The 18,777-nt window shown below is 34.9% G+C and overlaps 1 protein-coding gene across 4 annotated transcripts in view; it reads left to right on the top strand.

Moving 5' to 3' along the window:
• The window catches only part of Rnf130 (ring finger protein 130), a 122,645-nt gene that overhangs the window by 19,732 nt on the left and 84,136 nt on the right, over positions 1-18,777 (top strand). For all 4 annotated transcript variants that reach the window (XR_013438984.1, XM_078050062.1, XM_078050073.1 and 1 more), the window contains exon 2: positions 14,343-14,537. Coding sequence is in view for 3 of the 4 variants with exons in the window: in XM_078050062.1 (XP_077906188.1) it covers positions 14,343-14,537 (195 nt within the window). In the remaining variant the exon portion in view is untranslated. The remainder of the gene's footprint in view (positions 1-14,342; positions 14,538-18,777) is intronic.

Below are 18,777 nucleotides of genomic sequence, written 5' to 3'. Positions count from 1 at the left end.
CAGAATTCCTTCCTCCCTGGTAGGAACCCCTTTGGAATGAGGTTCTTCAAGGGTGAAGGAAGAAAGTGAACTTTTAACTTTTATGGCTTGCCTTGGAGGGGAGAGGCTTAGTTCCTAGGACTGCCTTGGAGAAGAGAAAATGATGGACAGTAGACTGGAGAAGGAGAGGAGGTCAGAGACCTCCTTTACTTTAAAGTACTAAGCATGCCAGGATTATCATGTTTTGCAGTCTAGCAATGCTGAGAAGTGGAAAGTTTTCTCCTTTTCAGCCTTCTTTCAAGACAGTTAATCTTTCCTTCAAAAATTGTTCCTCCTCCAGTATTTGCTATTTCAATTAACAGCACCTCCTCTATCTGGTGTGTTTTGCTGGAAACTCAGGCATCTCCCTCTTTAGACCCTCATCCCATGTCTAATTAATAATCAGGACCTGTTGATTCAGACTCCTAAGTATCTCTAAAATGTGTCCAGTTCTCTCCACATCTATTGCAGTTATATTTGGTCTCTTAACTTAGACTACATGGTTCCTTCTAACCCATTCTCTATAGTAATAGGACATAACCTTTTTCTACTATGCATGAACATATATCCCAATATATGCATCATTCTTACAAATGTTATATACACACACTGATTTTGTTTGTGTGTGTGTAAGTTAATGTCTTAAGGCCCCATATATAGGTTGATAATAACAGCTGGAAAAAAATCTATGTTTCTAATAGTCTTCATGTTAATTTCTAGCTTTTTGGCTTTCTTTTCCGAATTTGACTTATGGTAGGTAAGGAGAACATACACAGGAATAGAAGTAGTGTCATTTCTGCCAGTTTCTTTTTGCTTTTATTTTTCATGGATTTTTAAAAGGCATTTGTCAATTTAGTGAGGGGCATTTTAGTTAAAAATAGAGTACATGCCATTTTGCAGTATACTGAAACAAACATGAGTGAAGGAGTCACTGCCATCCCCTTTATGCTTATAGGATTCCACTCTTCATTTATAAATGGACACCAACCATCTGAGAAGCACCTAGTGTTAATACATAATTAAATACCAGTAAAGTTAATTTCTTAATGCTCATAACCAGAATAGTGATTTTTTAAAAAATTAAGTAAAAGATCAGTACACCAAAACCAAAACATTGATTGTACATCCATAGGTCAAAATGAATTAGAAAATAAATTTTTTAAAAAACACCATTTTAAGTAGTATTGACACTATAAACTACAAAAAAATTTTGTATGGAATTAAAGATCCATATGTGGAGCTGCACACCTCTAATCTCAGTTACAAGTTCAAGGCCAGTCTGTGAAACTTAGTGAGACTGTGTCTCAAAAGTAAAAAGTTTAGAAAAGGGCAAATTTTTAAAAAGAGCTGGGGGTATAACTTAGTGGTAGAGTGCCTCTGGGTTCAATACCCAGTATATACCACCCCCAAAAAAGGAAAAAATTAACAATATCTAGATAAATGGAGAGACTTTCCATGTTCATAAATCCAAATACTTTGTTAAGATAGTAGTACTCTCCAAATTGACCGACATATTCAAACAATTATATGAAAATACCAATCATTAAAAAAGAAAATTAGATAATGCACATTCCTGATTTCAGAATTTCCTACAAGACATGTGATGATGTCATAGACATATCAAAGAGATATAATTGATACCTAAAAATAAATCCTTAGTTTTATAGTCAGTTGATTTTTGACAAAGGTGCCAAGGCATTTCATCCGGGAAAAGAAGTCTTTTCAACCAAGGGTGCTGGGATGAGTAGATAAGAAGACTGGGATAGTGAAGAAGCCCCCAGAAATGTGTATTTTCCCAAAAGTTACATGTTCATCTGTATTTAACATCTCTGAAAGGATGGTATGCTGAGGATTGGAACAAATTCTTTGCATTTAATGATATAAAACAAAGTAACTAGGAGTTTTAAAGAAAGCAACTATGTCATTCTAAGTTTGCAAATCTCAGGGCAAAGAAAGCTACATAATGTCAGTCATCTTAATAGGAAGGAAAATGAAAGATTACTTAAAGAAAACAGCATGAAGACAGAAGACATAAATCACAGTTTTACCAAGAAAGAGGTACATTATAGAAGCCTAGGCCATTTCTGGTTTTTTACAGTCTCTCTACCCATTTTCAGTGTCCTTTAGCCTTGATATAATCATTTCAGTTTTCAGGTTATTCTCTTTGATAAAGAAAAACAAAGAAGTTTTGAGAAATGTTTCATCCGTTATTTAGCTAGCCCTGAACAGTAAATTGTTTCTTTTTCATTCTTGCTCAGAATATATTGGAAAACAAAGAAAGAACTTTTTGGAAGGAGGCGAGAAGCCTTTTTGCTTATTTCTGTCATTATAACAACCTTCAACTCTTCTGAGATGTTTGATTTAAAAAAACTATATAAATCTGTACTATTGAGTAGGATAGGAGGAAAAAAGATAGGTAGAAATGAGACAAAAAAGGTAAGGAAAAAGACTGTAACTGTAAATCTAAAAGACCCGTGATCAGTCTTACTTCCCAGACCTTGTTTCTTCTCCATGCCTGTTATCCCCAAATTTCTGAAAAGTCTACAAATCTTAGAGTTACATAAATTCTCTCTATGAAAATTTATCTCATTTTGATTAAAACATAAATATACTATAGCCTATCCAATGTATTTTCAGATTAGATAAAGCAAAGGGAGATGCCTTTTAAGAAACCTATAATATAAGTACATTGAAATATCTTGATAGAAGAGAGTATGTCAACCTGAAGGTCTTGGAAGAAGAACAGACCACCATAAATGTCTTGTGATCCATGATCAAAGGATTGAGTTCAGGCTGATGTCATTCTGTTGCCCACCACTCACAAAATTTCCTTTAAAAGAAGAGCCCCGTGGCCGGGCATGGTGGTACATGCCTGTAATCCCAGAGGCTTGGGAGGCTTAGGCAGGAGGATCATGAGTTCAAAGCCAGCCTTAGCATTTAGGAAGACCCTTTCTCTAAATAAAATATTAAAAAAGATTGGGGACAAGGCTCTTAAGCACCCTTGGGTTCTATCCCTGGTACCAAAAAAAAAAAAAAAAAGAGCCCAGATTCTTGGGATATAGCTCAGTGATAGAACACTTGCCTAGTGTGTGTGAGGCCCTAAATTCAATCCCTAAAAAATAAAATAAAATAATAATAATAATTTGTCTTCTCAAAAGAAGAGTAAAAAAGCACTATAATACTAGAGATAGCTCACTAATGTGTATCTTCACCTTTCATTTTCTAATAAAGCTCTTTCTCTTTGCTAAAACCTGATGCATTCTTACATTCTTTTTTGCAACCTGTCAAGAGCCTGGAAGATACAAGTAGTGGGCTCCTCTGCCTCCAGAGAGACCTCCTTGAACCCTCTTACAGTGATACTATCAATGTAAATGCCTTTTTGGCTTTTGTGAGTACTTTTTTGCTTTCTCTGCCTAACCTCTTTGAAGTTTAATGTTGTGATTTCTTTCTTGTTTCTTCATGCAGTATCTCATTTTCTTTCTCATCAAGATAATTTATAATCACCCTGCTTTCTTTGTCCTGGATTTTATAGACTAAATAAAAAGTTGCTTTTTTTTCCAAGTCTCAAGACACTTTTCATTCTAGGTCTACATTATGTTCTGATTAGCAGTTCACCTGGGTTTCCCTGACTGTTATCCTGTGGGAGATGAAATGAATGGTAAAACAAATGAGGAACTTATTATTTTTCCTGCATTTAGATGGATGAGATCTCTTCAGTCCTATAGATATGGAATCCATCTTAGTATTTTCTCTTGTTTGTTAGTTTTGGGGACCTGTTAAGAACTTTCGTATTATTACTCAGTTTGGCTAGTTGACCTTGATATATTGTCCCATCAAAGTCTTAGTAACCCTTATTTGTCTATCATACATGTTCTTGAATGCATCTATTTACTTGGGTTTCCTTCAAAGACATATTACTTTGACATAAAATGTCTTCTCCTTTTTTTCCTCTCTGAATAGTAGTTTCAGAGGTAAATTATCCTTTCCATCATTATTGACCAGTGTTAAAACCTGTCTCCATGAGTCTTTTGGCTATTTTTGTATATTTAAAGTAAACTTTTATGTTTTTTCTTAGTGCTTATATTTATTGGTATATGGATATCTCAAATTATGAAGACTAAATCAGTTTTCATTTTTCTCATGTAAATAATCTCTACCAGCCCCCCCATCTCATCCCACCCTATTGTCCTTCATAGAGACTGATTTTCATTATTTTTTTTACCCTAAGTCCTCTTACCTACATCATTTTTTAGCAGTTTTGCTCATTGGTCATTCAACCTCTAGACAAGTTATCTTCTTCCTTATTAATGTGAACTACATTTTCCATCATTGTGCTTTAAATTATGGTCCAGGTAGCCTAATCTTTTTTAATACTGTAATTAGGTTAGTGTCATTAGTATTGGAAATGCTAGTACTACAAGAAATGCTTAAATTAATAATAATGCCTTCAGATATTGCTCTAGATTTTTTTTTAACATGAAATGGTATCTCTGTGTTGCCTGAACCTGGCTTGGAACTTTTGGTTTCTAGTGATCCTCTTGTCTCAGCATCCTAAGTTGCTTGAACTACAGATATGCCATCCTGTCTAGTTTGCTCTGGATTCTTGCTGGTATCCTTCCATCCCTATTTGTGTCAGTGTTGAGTTACATTCAGTAGCTTTGCTTTGTATGGTGGCAACCAAAAAACTCGAATACTGTACTGACTCAGCTGGGTCTTCTTCATCATAGGCCACTTCTTTGTTTTATAAAAGGAATTTCAGCCTTGTGTGTTTAAGTAGATGATGATGTTGTTAACCAGGAATTTAAAAAGGAAGAAGGTCCTATTTGAGAGGAAGATATTATTAAGTTTGAGGTACTCAGTATTTATGGAGAAATATCCAGCCAGAAGTTGAATATTAAATACTAAGGCTCAAGTGAGAGAGATTTAGCTTTAGATATTATCATATTATGCAGGTGATAATTGAAGTCATGAGAGTGGATATTTGCCCACTGAGAAAAGAGGGCCTCCACTGAACCTTGGTAAACACCTCTAGGTAAGGAACTAGCAGAGGAAAATGAGAAAGAATAATCAGAGAGTGGGAGGAAATCATGATGAATAGTATTAAAACAAAGAGAGCCTCAAAAAGTTGTACTGAATAGTGAAGTCCTTTTGTAGAATGGGGAGTGATATATAGTAAATAATTAACTGTATTTTGTATTGTGGTACCAAATTTTATGAGCATTCATCTATAATTTTCACTTATTTCAATTTATAACATCTTTTTGCATGAAGTATTTGTTGTATCAGTTGGGATAGAAATTATTTCTGAACATGATTTTTCATGTAAAGTGATTTGTATTAGCCGTCATTTAAAATTACTCTTATGGTGCTTTTTATTATGTCATGGAGAATATGCAACAGATATATTTGAGTTCTGAGGATGTGAAAAATAATCAAAATCCATTTGAGATTTACAATAACTAAGTAAAGAAGACAAACGATAATGGATAGCTATTGACAATTAAACTTGCTGACAGTTCAGCTATGAATGACTTGTCTTGCAATGTTGATTGATGTATCCAGCACTCTAGGTGTATAGAATATATTTATTGCCTTCTTTTTAACCATTCTGTACAAAAGGGTAATAATTTATGTAAGATTTTGTATATTTATAATGTGACCAAAGAAGTAAGAATTGTCAGTTACCTTAGGAGAAAAATAAGAAACACATTTCATTTTTTGAAATACTATACTGAAGGGGTTGGGGTTGTAGCTCAGTGGTAAAGTGCTTGCCTAGCATCTGTGAGGCATTGGGTTTGAGTCTCAGCACCACATGTAAATAAATAAAAGTCCATCAACAAATAAAAAAAATTTAAATACTATACTGAAAAGTAAAAGGTGGATAAAGGGGCTGGAGTTGTAGTTCAGAGGTAGAGTGCTTGCCTAGCACGTGTGAGGCACTGGGTTCAATTCTCAGCACCGAATATAAATAAGTAAATAAAATAAAGGTTAAAAAAAAAGTGGATTGAGTAAAAATTGAGAGCCTACATAATCAAATTGTCATTCTCGTTTTTGAATCTGGGGGATGGAGGAATAAAATCCTTGAAATGCTGAAGGAAAATTAGTAATCTATACACTTTTACTTAACCTGTTTTGTAAGAATGAGGATTAGCTAGGCCAGGTGGCACACGCCTGTAATCCCAGCAGCTCAGGAGGCTGAGACCAGGAGGATTGGAGTTCAAAGCCAGCCTCAGCAAAAGTGAGGTGCTAAGCAACTCAGTGAGACCCTGTCTCTAAATAAAATACTAAATGGGGCTGGGTGGTTCAATCCCCAGTACCCTCTTCCAAAAAAAAAAAAAAAAATAGAATGAGAACTAAAGAAAGGTGTTTTCAAATGTAAATTTACTCTAACAAACCCTCATTGAAAGGATTTCTAAAGGATATAGAATAAGAAGGAGACTGAACACAGAAGGAAAAGGTGAGATATGAGGATGATGATGGTTTATTTTGTGTGTCAACTTATCTAGGCCCTGGTGCCAACATATTTGGTCAAACATTATTCAGAACATTTCTTTGAGAGTGTTTTTGGATGAGACTAACATTTGAATTGGTAGACTAAGTAAAGTACATTACCCTCTGGAAAATGAGGCTCCTGATTCTGTTGTAGGCATGAGTAGAACAGAAAGGTTGACCTTCCCCCATAGAGAATTCCTCTTGCCTGCCTTCCTTCAAACTTGGACATAAGACTTTTTCCTTTTTTAAGTCTGAAATACCAGCTCTTCCAGAATCTCCAGCTTGCCCACCCACCCTGCAGATCTTGGGACTTGTCCATCTTCATAATTGTGCAAACCAATTCCTTATAATAAATCTATATTTATACACAAAGGGAGAGTGGACCTGCTAACATTTTGATTTTGGACTTTTGTCCCTCAGAATTGAGAATAAAATTTCTGTTTTTTAAACCATCAAGTTTTGTACTTTGTTAGGTCAACCTACAAAACTAGTAAAGATTTTCTTTGAAGTCGTTTATTCAAGAGGAGCATAGTGATACTGGTTAAATGTAGATCTTTTATTAGGGATACTCATTAACATTTTAAAGGTAGCTTACTGAAAATAGAATTTTGAATATATAGATGGAGGAAAAGGAGGAATAAAGAAATTTTGAACAATGCATTCAAAGGCAGGGAAGAGTATTCCAGGTTTAAAGATTTAGCACCCTCAGCAGTGTTGTCAGGGATGTGGTTCCTTTCACTCTCTGTTTGCCATTGGTAGTTTCAGTTTCATCGTGAGGTTGTTGCCCTCTTTGTCATGGGATAATTACCCACAACAATTTGAATCACATGTTTTCTTATTCATATCTAATGGGAAACAGAAAAGGTAAGTTTTTCATTTCTCTGTGCTCATCTTAGGTCATCTACCTCTCCTCCTCACCTGGATCTGGTACTCAAATAGATGTCAAGTAAAGCATATATAAAGCTTAAATAGATGTCACATAAGGCATGAGCATGCAAGTGATCTAGTGCTCTCTGAATTAAATAAGGTTTCTGGTTTGATTTTCTTTTTTAAAGTAAGCAGTTGCTGGTAGGCAGCTCAAAGTCTACTTCAAACTTCATTTTGATTCCACGCCCCTACCTGGAAGTTGGGCAGAATAGCCAAGACACGGATAATTTAGACATAGAATGATTTGCCACAATTCTGCCTACAGAGACTTCCTTCCATGCCTCCTTCCCTGGAATTCAGTGGAAACATTAGAGAATCCTTTTAATTTGTCAGAGTTTTTGTTTGGAAAAGAAGGGAATGGATCCCTTTTCTTGTGTACAATTTCCCATGTTTTATATTCTGAATACTGTAGATTCATATAAATAAAAGAATGAAAAATAATTTCTCAAAAAAGGGCTGCTTGACATAGGTATTAGTTAAAACATGATTGTTTTGGTAAGACAAAGAAAACAAAAAAGGTTCCTTTGGTTTAATGAGAGTTACTTCCCTGGAGACTCCTAGGCCTACATCAGAAAAGTCTGAGTACTCAGGAAGATCCCCATTTAAGGGTCCTGTGGAAAAAGAAGAGGTGATAAAGACAACTGTAGCAAAGAAGGGCTGTGAAGGATGAAGATGTGATACCTGCAGTCTGAGAGAGGAGAGTGCACAGTTGGGACAGGTGTTGCTGAGAAGTCAGTTTGGAGGACAAAGAGTGGGAATCACCAAAGTGGAAACTATTTTGAGCCAGAACAGTTTTAGTAAGTGGTTCGATGCAGAAAGATTAAAATTGAAATGTGAGGAGAAATAGGTACATAGTGAGGGGATAGGAATAGCAGATACTGACAGCTTTTGGAAAGAATGGCAATAAAAGAGCATCTTTCTGAATTACTTATTGTCTTTTGTATTTTTTAGATGGGAAAGATCTATAAGTTTAAAACAGGAAAAAGAAAGCAGGATTGATTATTAATATAAGGCTGTTGAGAAGGAATAGGCTCTCCAGATTGTTTTTGCCATCCATTATGATTTTTTAAAAAAATCCTACCAGAAAAGAAAAATGTAACAAATAGAATGAGGGGAGAAGGAAGAGGAAGGGGATGAAAAAAATTAGAAGATTTTTCTACATGATGACATTTCAATGATGTACTGCATATAATAATAGCAGTCTTATAATATCATATCATCTATTGATATTGTAGCCTTTTTAGTTCTCTAATTACATGCTATGATGTTCATATTGTGAGGATATCCTTGCCAACACAGTTCTCAAAACATATCCCCTTTAAGTGACATAGGACTGCAGGTATAACGTTAGGAGAAAATTGAGACACTTAAAAAAAAAACTGAGGGGCTGGAGTAGTGGCTCAGTGGTAGAGCACTTGCTTGGCATGTGTGAGACACTGGGTTCAATTCTCAGCACCGCCTATAAGTAAATAAAATAAAGGTCCATTGACAACTAAGAAATTAAAAAAATAAATAAATAAGGGAGATACTTAAATTCACAGAAGATTGAGAAAAGGAAGAATAAAATATTTTCAACAAAACTAACCACCCAATGAAGATAAGTAATTTTTAAAAAGATGTTATATTTAAGTAAAAGTATTGAAATAATGAAAGAATAAGGTATATCTATAAAGATGAATTAAAGATTGAAAGCTAGACACAAGTCTAGCCACTAAACATTAAAATTAAAATTGTAGGGCTGGGCCTATAGCTCAGAGGTAGAGCGCCTGCCTCGCACATGGTGAGGCACTGGGTTCGATCCTCAGCACCACATAAAAATAAAAAACGAAAATGAAAATTAAAGTATTAAAAAAGAATTTTAAAAAATTGAAACAAAAACAAATTGTATTTTTTCTTTGAATCTTAAAATTAGAATCAAGTTAAAGGAAAATGAGGAAAGACAAGGTAGAAGCAGGAAATCTAAAGATTAATGAGATTGGGCTGGGGATATGGCTCAAGCGGTAGCGAGCTCGCCTGGCATGCGTGCGGCCTGGGTTCGATCCTCAGCACCACATACAAACAAAGATATTGTGTCCGCCGATAGCTAAAAAATAAATATTAAAAAATTCTCTCTCTCTCTCTCTCTCTCTCTCTCTCTCTTTAAAAAAAAGAATGAGATTATAATTTATTTCAAAAATAGGAAAGCAAATAGCCAGAATATATCTGATGATGGAAACACCTAAATCTGGAGAAACTATTTAGTCTTATTTTTATTTTTAAACTTGTTAGAACAACCAATATAACATTACCACATGAAATACAGATCTTTGACACGAGATCTTTTTTTTAATGTCAGTTTTTGCTTAATTTCCTTTAGTCGCTCCTCCCTTTGTGCCTTCAAATATGTTAAATATCCACTATGTGCCAGACATACTGGAAGAGATGCTGTATCTCACATTCTAGAAGGAAAGAGTCAGAGATAAACAGCACGATAAATGCCAAGACGGATGCAATCTCAGGGTGCCATGGCAACTTGAAAAAATACCCAAGTTAGTCTCAGGAGACAGGAAAGCATGCTGGAGAAGACATTTAAGTGGAATCCTGAGTCTCTGAAAGTGGTCAGCAAAGAAACAGTAGGACTGACAAACCATATTGGCTCTGTGAATAAAAGGCACATTTGGGCAGCTATACGATGTGCCTGTAAAGATGACAACCTGTTTTGACTATCATTGCATTAAAATGCTTTCCAAGGTTTTTGCTTCTGTGCCATCATGCCCCCTACCTTACCCTACCCCCTTGAGAGATTTACAGCCTGGAGCATATTGATGATTTTCAGGACTAAAAAGGAAACCATTAACCCACATATGACTATTGTTTCTGTGGGATATTTGCATTTCTAAGTGATGAGGTTTTATTAAATCTGAGTTTCAGACAAAGAGACTTTGTTTATTCATTCATACATATGTAAAACCTTTTAAATTTTTCTCTTTTCAGAATATTCTTCTCCTTTTTCCATTACAGATGAGGTCTTTTTTCTCAGAGCTTGATCACTGTAAATTTGTACAGTGTTGCAGCTTCTGCATATGATCCTATTTGATATTCACAAGAGTTCAAGGGCTTAATCTTTGTTCTGTGTTTTTATACTAGTAATTTCAGTGCCTGGTATGCTTTCTGAGTAATTTTTGAGGGTTCCATTTAGTTCCAACTCCCACTAAACCTTTACCGGTATGCCATAAACTTCATTTCCTAGATTTCTAAGCCCCTTTTTGTTGTTGTTCTAATTAGTTGACAATAGAATGCATTTTGACATATCATACATAAGTGGATTATAACTTCTTATTCTTCTAGTTATACATGATGTAGAGTTACAACTGTAGTATAATCATAAGAGAACATACTAAACACTCTTCTTGTTTGCACTTTCTACTGTCTTGTTGCTATTTCTGTGCTAGTCATGGCCACCCCCATAATTTTAGGATTCTCTAAGATTTGAATCCAAGGTGTTTGTTCCATTATGTTTCTCTTCTGATACTTAGTATGTTGCTAAGTAAGTTAAAATATTCATTAAGTTGAAGAGCCCATAATTGTTTGGTTCCTATCAAGTAAATAAAAGTCTTATTAATTTTAGTTTCAACAGGAAAGGCCATAAATAAAAATATCTTTTGGTTATATGGTATCTTGTATCACCAAATTTTCATTTCTCAGCTCTGTAACTACTATAAAGAAGTTAGAGGTAACATCCCCTTATGAACTATAAAGAAAATGGAAAATGAGTCTGATTTGAGCAGAATTGCTGCTGACAAATTTTAATGGTTCATAATTGCATATATATTTTAAGTTTTAATATCTTCATTTAATTGCCTCAAGTATAAACTGATATTAAACTTTGAAGTAATGTCACTAATCACAGTGACTAGTATTCTTGGCTCTTGTTTTAGAGCTGTTAATATTTCATTGTTCATATTAGTTTTTAATTACAGGAAGGAATAATTAGATGAGTGTAGTACAGTATCGCATGGTTATAACAACTCCTCATTTTCTTCTCCTGAATAATAATTATTTCCTGGAATAGGAGCTTGCATAGTTTATTCTTGCTTCTTATTGCCTATTATATTTTTTCTATTAAAAATGTTTTCAGGTCCTTTGGGTATAGTCTGAGAAGAGGTATAGTAGGTCAAAACTAAAACCAGCATACTACAGGGACACAGCCACATCAATGTTTATAGTTACAACTCACAATAGCTAAACTGGAGCCAACCTAGATGTCCTTCAGTGAATGAATGGATATAAAAAAAATGTGACATTTATACACAATGGAATATTACTCTGCACTAAAAAAGAATAAGATCATGGCATTTGCAGGGAAATGGATGGCATTAGAGAAGATTATGCTAAGTGAAGTTAACCAATCCCCCCAAAAAAAAATGCCGAATGTCTTCTCTGATATAAGAGGGAGGGCGGTGACTCAATGGAGTTGAGAGAGAGAGCAAGGGAGGAAGATTACCTCTAGATAGGGAATAGGGGTGGGAGGGAATGTGATGGAGAAGGGGAATAGCAGGGATGGTAAAAGGAGACCCTCATCATTTTACAAAATACATGTTTGAAGATGTGAATTTGGTGTCAATATACTTTATATAGAGAGATATGATAAATTATTGTATAATGGTGTATTAAGAATTTAAAAATAATCCAAAAATAAATAATAAATGAATGAATAAAAAGTAAAAAATAAATATTTTTTAAAAAGACATGTTTTCAGAACCTTTTCTAGATGATGATTTCGATGACTTTGGGGGAATGAGAACATTCATTTGCTCATAGAGTTTGTTGTTGGAATTTGTTTTGATTGTACAGTTTTTCATATAATCTGTTCTTGGTGGGGATTTAGGAGATTTTAAAGTTCTCTTCAGTAGATTTGATGTATTTTGCTTGGTGGTTGTACCTCTTGCTGTGTCTTCAGTTTGAGAATCTGAAGGTGGTCAACAAATAAACAGTAGGAGGATTACTGGCCTGCTGTTCTTCTCAATGGACTGTGATACCATCAGAAGGAAAGGGGAAGAGGAGACTTGGAAGCAGTACCTGTTAGGGGCAGAGGGATATGAGATGCAAAGCTGCTAGGGAGTTGTGAGGAAATTTCACATACATTGGTGTAGAAAAACCCCAAGGCACCAGACTGGATCATGAGGCCAACACAGGATGGACAGTGACAAAAAAGAAAGGGAATTTACTTTTATTATTTATTTATGTATTTTATTTTATTTTTTTTATGGTACTGGGGATTGAATCAGACCAACCTACATGCTAGATGAGTATTGTACCACTAAACTACACCCCCAACCCTTTAAAAATATTTGTTCTGAGATAAATAGCTAAATTGCCCATGCTGGCCCTGAATTTGTAACCCTCCTGCCTGAGCCTCCTGAGTAGTTGGGATTATAGGCTTGCTATCACACCCAATGGGATTTCTCTTTTTCTTTTTAAAGCACTCAAGACTAAAGGAATGCACAACTCTGTGAGATAAGAGTATCTCAGTCTTAGGCACAGTAGCATACATCTGTAATCCAAGCAGTTTAGGAGGCTGAGGCAGGAGGATTGCAAGTTCAAGGCCAGCCTCAGCAATTTAGCAAGGCCCTAAACAACTTAGTGAGACTCTGTTTCAAAAAAAATTAAAAAGGCTGGGGATGTGGTTCAGGTATTAAGCACCCCTGGGTTTAATCCCTGGTCCCCTCCCCAAAATAAAGAAAAAAAAATGGATATCTCAGTCTTTATAAGTAAAAATTAAAGATCAGAGAATTTAGGTAATCTATCACAGTTGTTGAGCTAGTTGATCTAGAATTTGGACCAAGTATTGCTGATTCCTTAAGTATGTACTTTCCTCTTAAAGTAGTGACTTTATAAATACATGTGAAACCACAGAGAGGAAGAATAAGTCACAGAAAAGCAAATGAGTTTCACAAACTAATGCACTTCGGGATAGTTGAAACAAACGGCTTCAAAAATCTAGGCACATTGGGCTGGGGATGTGGCTCAAGCAGTAGCGCACTCGTCTGGCATGCGTGCGGCCCGGGTTCGATCCTCAGCACCACTTACAAAGATGTTGTGTCTGCCAAAAACCAAAAAATAAATATTAAAATTCTCTCTCTCTCTCTCTTAAAAAAAAAAAAATCTAGGCACATGACCTTGTAATGAGAACCCCAAGGAATGGTCTTGTTGTTTGTATGTCCTGTTAGATAGGTGGATACAGTATATGTTATTTAATGTGAACTTGTAGAATAATTTTTACCAATAAATACAAATTAGAGGAGTAGTATATTTATTCTACTTGCATGTCATTTTAGTTACTTAAATTTCTCAATATAGGCCCAAACTGAACTTCCCTAATTTGCTTTGACATTTATTAAGAAGTATGTTCAGACATGTTTGGATTTCAACGAGACTGCTTTATAATTAAATGGAAGATGACTTTGGCTATTCCATTTACCCCAAACACAATTACTCTCCTGTTTCCTCCCAGTGATGGTGGTAGTGGTAGTGATGGTGGTGTGTTTGGAGAAACTAATAAGTGCAAGTAAATGGACAGAAAGTCAGGTTTCGAGTGTCAACTGGGTTTCTGGGGTTTTCTTTTGTGTTTTCCCTTTCTTCTTCCTTTCCAGTCAACCCTAGATATTGCCAGTCTTTTTTGTTTTTGTCAATCTGTAATGTTAAGAAGTTCCCATTGTTTTTATTTGCAGTTCAGGTAACAATTTAATGGAAAATCTCTCTCCCACTTCAGACATCGATTCAGATTCATTGCATTGTCTTTCGTGGATATAGTAATAGCTCTGCTGGAAAAGAACTGCCTGAAGTACTGTAGATATATATCCTATTCAAAGAACAGTTGAACAGTTTATCTTTAATGTGTATATGTATTTTTTCCTTTTGCCTAGTTGCTGATCATCTGGGCTGTGATCCTCAAACAAGATTCTTTGTTCCTCCTAATATCAAGCAGTGGATTGCCTTGCTACAAAGGGGAAATTGCACATTTAAAGAGAAAATATCACGGGCTGCTTTTCACAATGCAGTTGCTGTAGTCATCTACAATAATAAATCCAAAGAGGAGCCAGTCACCATGACTCATCCAGGTAAACAAAAAAAGGGGGATTCTTGATTTGTTTTTCTTTTAGAAATTATTTCTTGCGACATTGTACCTCTAGTGAAATCATATAATTTTGAACAAAATTCTCTGGTTTTATTCACTTCCAGCATTGCCATTTATTTGTGGAGATGCATGTCTTTTTCCTTTAGTTCAAAAATAGTTTCCTTTATTTTTTTCTTAAATAATGATAGTAGCAATTGTAAAACTTGAATTTATTTAAATAAGTGACTATGATTGAATCCTTAGTACTTTTTGCTTGATAACTTTGAAAGATAATGTATTTGATTTGGAATCATTCACTTAGGTTATATCATGGATTCTTAAGAATTATCAATGTGAGAAGCATTCTTTTTATCTCATCAAGATAAATGTTGACAATGACTTAGTGATTAATATAATTATAGTAGTAACAATATGTCATCCATTTCTGTGGAAGCACTTAGGATATTTCCTATGTAACTGTTTTCATGATAGCAATTTATTGAGCACTTACTATATAATATGCCAGCACTATTGCTGTGAGCTTTTTAAATAGGTTTCTTAGATAACCATGTATCTAAGATAGTCACAGTAACCCAGTATGATATAGGGTTTTCCCCATTTTACAGATTAGAAGATTAAAGCAATTAGGGCCATCAGAAGAGAGCTCAGACCCAAGTTTGCTGTGTTCATTCAATTTCACCAGCCTGTCTCTTTAAATTAAAAACCAAAGTTTAGTTTTACATTCATAAAAATTTTAGAATATAATGTCTTATTGAAGGAATTAACTTTTCATCTTATAATTGATTTTCACATAACCTATTTTAGACAGTGTTCTTGTAGAGACTTGCTCATCTTAATTGAGAGTCATTGATACTTTGTGCATCTTTTTTTTTTTTCTTCTTTCCTTCTCTTTTTGGTACTGAGAACTGAATTCAGGGGCACTCTGCCACTGACCTACATCCCCAGCCTTTTTTATTTTGTATTTTGAGATAAAATCTCACTAATTTGTCAAGGCTTGTCTTAAACTTATGAACCTCCTGCCTCAGCTTCCCTAGTAGCAGGCATGCACCAGTGTAGCTGGCTTCTTTTGTGCATATATTGATAGAATAATATAGATGGATTTAATTCATTGTTCTGTGATTTATTGATTTGAAATTAATTCTTTTAAAACTCTAATATGTTTTTTCTCATTGCAAAAGTAGATGCTTATTATAGAAAAACTAAAATCAAAAAGCACAAAGAATAAAATAAAATGTGTGTGTTTGAATTCCCCACAGATCACTAGAGTCCTATAACTAATTCTTTTTTTTTTTTTAAGTTGTAGATGGACACAATACCTTTATTTTATTTATTTAGTTTTTTTAATGTGGTGCTGGGGATCGAACCCAGTACCTCACCCATGCTAGGCAAGTGCTCTACCACTGAGCCCCTATAACTAATTCTTTAGGTAAACCAGAAGGAAGTAAAGGAGCAGTCAAGTGGGGCTGGATCTCTGTGTGGAAACACTAGATTCAAGACAGTAGTTTTTCTGCTTATGTCTCATTGTAGGTGTGCATTTGCTTTTCACCATTGCCCTATAGGGAAGAAAAAATATTTGAAATTTTGGCCTTCACCTAGCTTATCTTCGTTCCTCGCTGATTTCTTCTTTACTGAAAACAGAAAGCAGAACGGACAGGGAGAAATTCAACTGGGCAAAAAATATTTCCCAGTGGTGTTATTTTGTATTTTTTATTTTTTTTCTGTGGTGGGGATTGAACCCAACCTTGTACCCAATGATATTATTTTACATGCACAAAAAACAGAGAAGTAACTAGAATGAAAGTATTTTAATATAAATATGGGAAGATTGGGGATTATAAGAGAAGGAATTTAAATAGTCAAAAATATTTTTCTTTAATTATTTTTGTTTGCCAGGCATGGTGGCACACACCTGTAATCCTAACAGTTTGGGAGGCAGAGGCAGGAGGCTCACAAGTTTGAGGCCAGCCTCAGAAACTTAGAAAGGCTCTAGTCAACTTAGTGAGATCCTGTCTTAAAATAAAAATAAAAAAGGCTGAGGATGTGGCTAGTGGTTAAGGTCCCTTGAGTTCAATCCCTGGTACCCCCCCTCCAATTGTTTTTGTTTAAAAAGGGAAGGAAGTCTCATCAATTAATACAGATATACTGTATTCAGATATGTTCATAGGTGACCCATGAAAGAAAAAAGGATAAATGGTAAAAGTAAATTTTGGAAAGTGCTTGAAGTATATATTATTTGTAGGAGTTCCTAGTACTCACTAACATATTGAGGTCTCTGAGAACTCTTAAAGGAAAGAATCAATTTTATTTTAGTAACTTAATTTTTCCAAAACTTACTATGCCATATAACTTTTTTTTAAGTTGTTGATAGATCTTTATTTTATTTATTTATTTGTGGTGCTGAGAATTGAACCTAGTACTTCACAAATGCCAGGCAAGTGCCCTACCACTGAGCCCCAGCCCAGCCATGTAACTCTTATAACAGATTGGTATATAACAACAACAAATTCAGGGGTAGAATATGAGAATAATATTCTTAGAATCTGTAAGACAAACAGAATGTAGGTGTACATAAGAGCATTAAAAAATAACTGCATTGGGAGACTGAGGGAGGAGGGTCACAAGTTTAAGGTCAGCCTCAGCAACTTAGCAAGGCCTAAAGGAACTTGGTGAAACCCTGTCTCAAAAAGGACTAGTGATGTAGCTCAGTGGTAAAGCACCTCCAGATTCAATTCTGTCATAAAATCTGTTTTGTTTTGTTTAAATCTTGTAGTGCTTTACCACTGAGCTATCCCCAGCCCTTTTATTTTTTATTTTGAGACAAGTTCTCCCTGAATTACAGAGGTTAGTCTCAAACTTGTAATCTTCTGGCTCAGCTGGGATTATAGATGTGTACCATTGCACCCAGCATGGGCATAGCTTTTTCATAGGGCCAATATTCACAATATACAAAGAGCTCTTAGCTGGACTCAGTGGTACATACCTGTAATCCTAGCTTATTATCTCCTGTTTTACAAGAAAAACAGGATAAATTCTTGATCTCTGTTGAACATCACTGGAATATTTTCTCTAATTTGTAGATCTCTATTTCAGTAGCTGTCCCAGGGTTCTGTTTGTGTTTTTAAAAATATTTTGAGTTATAGATGAATACAATACCTTTATTTTAATTATTTATTTTTATGTGGTGCTAAGGATTGAACCGAGTGCCTACACATGCTAGGCAAACACTCTATGTCAGTGAGCTACAATTCCAGCCCCCCAGGCTCCTGTTGTGGTTCATCTTTCAAAGTCATTTTTAAGAGTTTATCAAAAATTTTTATTGTCATGACAATCACAATTATTTTTTATAGGGATGAAATTGTTCCTGCCAGATAATATACCACCTCTGAAACAGTGAAAAGAATTTGCCATTTACAATCCTAAGATTGGGATTTGAATCCTATACCCATTTGATTACTAGCCGTATGAGTTTGGGTAAATAAGTCTTTAAACTAGTGTCCTCATTTGTAAAACAGAGCATCTATTTGCCCTATTTACCTATGAGAATGGTTATGAAATTTATTTATTATTATTTTTTAAATGTATTTTTTAGTTGTAGTTTGACACAATACTTTTATTTCACTTATTTATTTTTATGTGGTGCTAAGGATCGAACCAGGGTCGTGCACATGCGAGGCGAGCGCTCTACCACTGAGCCACAACCCCAGCCCCATGAAATTTATTGAGATAACAAATTTTTAAAATTATACAGTCATTATTTATTATTCTTGTGCCTGACGACCAGTACCTCTTATAAAATTAAGAAATTAATGTGCATGTTCCTTTAATTTTGAGACTGGTACTTTTTTTATTTCTAAATACACTTTTTTTATTCATTCTTCTGATATTTTTCCTACATTATCTCTATTTTAAATGTACTTAGTACAAAAAAATAGTTAACCAATGGCTATTAAGTCATATTTGCTATATATCAAACATATATGCAAATGAGTGTCCTCAAGGAACACTTCACTCCATCAGGGAGACAGATGTATGTGAAATGATTGGAGATACTTAATGGAATACCACGAAAGGGCCCTGACTATTAAGTCTGGGAGGGACTTATCAGAAGACTTCATAGAGGAGGCATTGGCCTGGGCCCTAAATAATTAGGATAATTTAGGATTTGACCAGAAAGAATAAAACATAGAAAATAAACACAAGAAGAAATTATGATTGTGAGAAGT

This window comes from Ictidomys tridecemlineatus, chromosome 1 (assembly GCF_052094955.1).
Source record: "Ictidomys tridecemlineatus isolate mIctTri1 chromosome 1, mIctTri1.hap1, whole genome shotgun sequence".
NCBI classification, from domain to species: Eukaryota; Metazoa; Chordata; class Mammalia; order Rodentia; family Sciuridae; genus Ictidomys; species Ictidomys tridecemlineatus.
This window is presented reverse-complemented; position numbering and strand designations above follow the sequence as displayed.